Source organism: Myotis davidii, unplaced genomic scaffold, assembly GCF_000327345.1.
Source record: "Myotis davidii unplaced genomic scaffold, ASM32734v1 scaffold1115, whole genome shotgun sequence".
NCBI classification, from domain to species: Eukaryota; Metazoa; Chordata; class Mammalia; order Chiroptera; family Vespertilionidae; genus Myotis; species Myotis davidii.
In genome coordinates this window covers 1612320-1616434 of record NW_006287910.1, presented here as the reverse complement: position 1 = coordinate 1616434, position 4115 = coordinate 1612320, and the positions used below count along the sequence as shown (strand labels likewise).

Sequence of the window (4115 nt, the reverse complement as noted above, 5' to 3'; positions counted from 1 at the left end):
CCCCCCCCCCCCCCCCCAGCAAAGCTTAAAATGGTTACTATCAGGCCTTTTACAGCAAAAGGCTGCTGACCCCTGGATTAGGGAATTGAGAGTGGAAAAGTAGGAGTTCAAGTTAAGGAAATGGGTGGGATTTTATGGAAAGAAGGGGAGAGGATGCAGGAGAGGGTCCCTTGTGTGAGAGGAGCATCCAGAGAGGAGGATGAGGTGCTTCGAGGCCAAGTGAAAGGTGTTTCAGAAGCAAGGGGTGCTTGCTGGCCTCTGTGTCTGTCCAGCTGTGTCCCATCCTTTCTGATGGGACGCCCGTCCCAGGGCACGGAAGCCCCGTCCTTCCAGAGCTCAGATCCAAAACCTTTGCGTTACCTTGATACCCCTCTTTTTCTTATACCCTCATCTAATCCATCAGCTAGTCTTGTTGGGTCCACCATTGAGGCAGACCCAGAATGTTCTGGTCCCATCTACCATCAGCTCTCCCTCACGTTCCTGCAGCACCCCCTGGCTGCCCTCCTTGTTTCTGTCCTCAAATCCCAGCAGCTAAACGTAGGTCAGATCATGCTCCTTCTCTGCTTGGAATCCTCCAGGGTATCTCCACTCAGAGTCAAAGTCGAACCCCTGACCATCACTGACAAGGCTCCCCCTCAGTCTGGCCCCAGTCATCTCTCTGGCCCCATCTCCCGTCATGCTCCACTCCAGCCACATGGTTCTCCACGATGTTCCTTGAACACCCAAAGCACACGCTCACATTGCAGTGGTTCTCAACCTTCTGGCCCTTTAAATACAGTTCCTCCTGTTGTGACCCAACCATAAAATTATTTTCGGTGCTACTTCATAACTGTAATGTTGCTACTGTTATGAATCGTCATGTAAATATCTGATATGCAGGATCGTCTGAGGTGACGCCTGTGAAAGGGTCATTCAACTGCCAAAAGGGTCGCGACCCACAGGTTGAGAACCACTGCATTAGGGCCTTTGCACCTGCTGTTCTGCTTGTATAGTTCTTTCTCAGGAGTCCACATGCTCCATCCCTCACTTTTACCAGGCCTCGACTTACATGTTTTCTTCATGGAGGGACCTTCTCTGACCACCTAACCCCGCACAGCAACCCTGCTCACACTGTACACACTAGGCCCTTCCCCTGCTTTATTATTCTTCATAGCACATGACACCATCTGATAGGTGATACATTTTACTCATCTGCTTATTGAATATCTGTCTCCCACCCCCATCCCCACCCTCATTAGAATGAAAGGTCCATGGGAGCAGGGGCTGGGCTTTGTTCATTGCTGTGTCCCAAAGCCTAGAACACTGCTGGTATAACATAGCCTTGCAGTACATATGAGTGGAATGAGTGAATGAATGAATGAATGAATGAATGAAAATAAGGACTGAAAAGCTGCCACTGGATTAGGCAACAGGCAAATGATGACTGGTGTCCTTGAGGAAGGCAGTATTGGTGGAGAAAATGGGAACAGAAGGCAGATTCAAGTGGAGGAGGAAGCAAGTGGGAGGAGAGAAAGCCGTGGAGGGTGCAGACAACTCCTCCGGAAAGCTTGACTGGAAGGGGGAGAAGGGAGGCTGGATAAAGCCCGGAGGTGGAGGAGTATTGGTTTGAATGCAAGTGTGACAGCTGGGAGGTGGCCCTGGAGGACAGGCACAGTGAGCTGTCCCTCATTCCGATAAGCAGATGTGGCCCCGTCGTAACAGCTTCACCCAGCCTCATCCCTCTCTTGTGGCCACAGGGCATGAATCTCTCTGGGGGCCAGAAGCAGCGGGTGAGCCTGGCCCGGGCCGTGTATAGGAAGGCTGCTGTATACCTGCTGGATGACCCCCTGGCATCCCTGGATGCTCATGTCGGCCAGCACATCTTCAATCAGGTCATCGGGCCCAACGGGCTGCTCCAGGGAACGGTAAGTTTGGGGAAATGTATCAGAGGACACAGGGCAAAGGCAGAGAAAGCATAACCCAAGTCTATCTCACCACCACTCTCCTTGAGTCCAATTTTCCTCTTTGTAATGGTCAGCTTTTTCTTGACAATGCTACATAACAAACACCCCCCCCCCCTGAGCCTCAGTGGCTTACAACAGCAGTGCTTTTGGCTTATGGGTGTGTGGTTAAACTGCTGTAGCTCTGCCTCCCTCCCTCAGGTCACTGGGTTCAGGTGAACTGCTTGTTTTGAGACATAGGTTGAAGGAGCCCCTGTATATCTGTATTGTGACATTGCTGTTTCAGAGATAAAGGGCAGGAGCTCGGGAAGGGGGAACTTGCCCCCCTCTGAGCCCCAGGCTTTGGAAGACTGGTCAAACACCCGAGTATAACTCCCACCCCTTCCTTGCCCAGACACGGATTCTCGTGACCCACGCACTCCAAGTCCTGCCCCAGGCTGATTGGATTGTGGTGCTGGAAGAGGGGGCCGTTGCAGAGATGGGTTCCTACCAGGAGCTTCTGAACAGGAAGGGGGCCCTGGTGAGCCTTCTGGATCGAGCCAGACAGCCAGGAGGTAGAGGAGAAGGAGGTACTGACTGGGCTTTGCTGGTTCTCTGTGCCTGGCTCCTATCAAGGATCCCACTGGCATGAGTGGATTGCTCTGGCCGCACCCTCCCTGCAAGTCCTGGCCTGAGGCAGGGGCTGTGTTAAGTGAATCTTTAAACATACAGTATTTAGCCCAGACAGTGTGGCTCAGTGGTTGAGCAACGACCTATGAACCAGGAGGTCACGGTTCAATTCCCAGTCAGGGCACATACCTGGGTTGTGGGCTCGATCCTCAGTGTGGGGCGTGCAGGAGGCAGCCAATCAATGATTCTCTCTCATCGTTGATGTTTCTCTCTCTCTCTCTCTCTCTTCCTCTCAGAAATCAATAAATTTAAAAAATAAATAAACATACAGTATTTAATTTGATCTTCACAATACCCCTTTGAGGCACATGCAATTCTTGCTGCCATTGCCCAGGTGAGCAAATTGAGACAAAGAGAATTAAATAATTTGCCCAAGGTCACAAGGTTAGAGTTTGAGTTTATGGCCATAACTGCTACAGAAACTGAGCAAGTTCACTTGGTGCCTAGAGGCCAGGTGACCCAGGCCAGGCTAGCTAGGGCTTCTCATGATCCCAAGAACACAGTGCCTGCTGGGAAAATGATGATGTTCTGGAAGCGAAGTCACCAACCCGAGCTCACCCAGAGTGAGCGATGGGGAACAGCCCCCGGCACCTCCCCTCCCCTGACTCCTTTACTCATCGCTATGCCTCTGTTAGGTCAGCACCTTAATTACCTCCATTTTACAGATGAGGAGACTAAGGCCCAGCATAAGGAACTGGCCCGAGGTAACATGGCTTAGAAGTGGCGGTACTGGGATTTGAACCCAAGCAACTTGACCGAGAGCATGTGGTGTTTCGCCCCTCGGCTGTGTACTGCCCCTCCATGACAAAGCGGGAACTCGCACCCAGGTGCCCCAGCCCCAGGCTCTGTCTCCTCTGAAAATACCTGTTGAGCGCTGGTAGTGATTCAGTGTCACTGTCCTAGAGCTGAGGATGGACCCTGCCCAGGCCAGGGGGCTGGCGGGGGGACCAGGGCCCTCCCTGGGGAAGATGACACCTAAGCTTGGGTAAAAGTTGGAAAAGAACATTCCAGCCACAGTGAACTGCTGGTGCAAGGGTGTCGGGGGAACGTGGAGTGGTGTGGCCATGGCCACGTTTACTGATGTTTTCCAGCCCCAAGTCCATAGCAGGGGCTCGATTACATTTACTGAGTAAATGAAGGAGTGCGTGAGTGAATGGATAATGTTCCTGAGAACTCTGGGAGGACTGCCAGAGGTTGCAGGGGCCAGAGCAGAGGACACGGGTGCTCAGACAAGTGAAGGCCATACAGCCAGTGGGTGTCAGCATCCGGACTCCAGGGTCTTGACCCCACTGTGTGACAGGACTCCCTTGACCTTGCAGACACAGAACTCGCGACCAGCATTGAGAACCCCGGAGGCTCTGCTGGAGGCGGGAGGCCTATGGGTGGACCAGAGAGGTGAGTTCATTGTGGTCCTGAGCACAGGGAGGGCACAGGCAGAGGCTGAAGACCACCTGTGGCTCAGGCAGGTGGTGGGGGGTGGGGCGGCCCAAACTATTCTGGAGACCT

The 4115-nt window shown here is 52.9% G+C and overlaps 1 protein-coding gene across 1 annotated transcript in view; it reads left to right on the top strand.

Annotated features, from left to right (window-relative positions):
* The window catches only part of ABCC6 (ATP binding cassette subfamily C member 6), a 51184-nt gene that overhangs the window by 28224 nt on the left and 18845 nt on the right, over positions 1-4115 (top strand). The window contains 3 exon segments of the mRNA XM_006759691.2: positions 1737-1904; positions 2335-2509; positions 3929-4004. Of these exon segments, the coding sequence (XP_006759754.1) occupies positions 1737-1904; positions 2335-2509; positions 3929-4004 (419 nt within the window).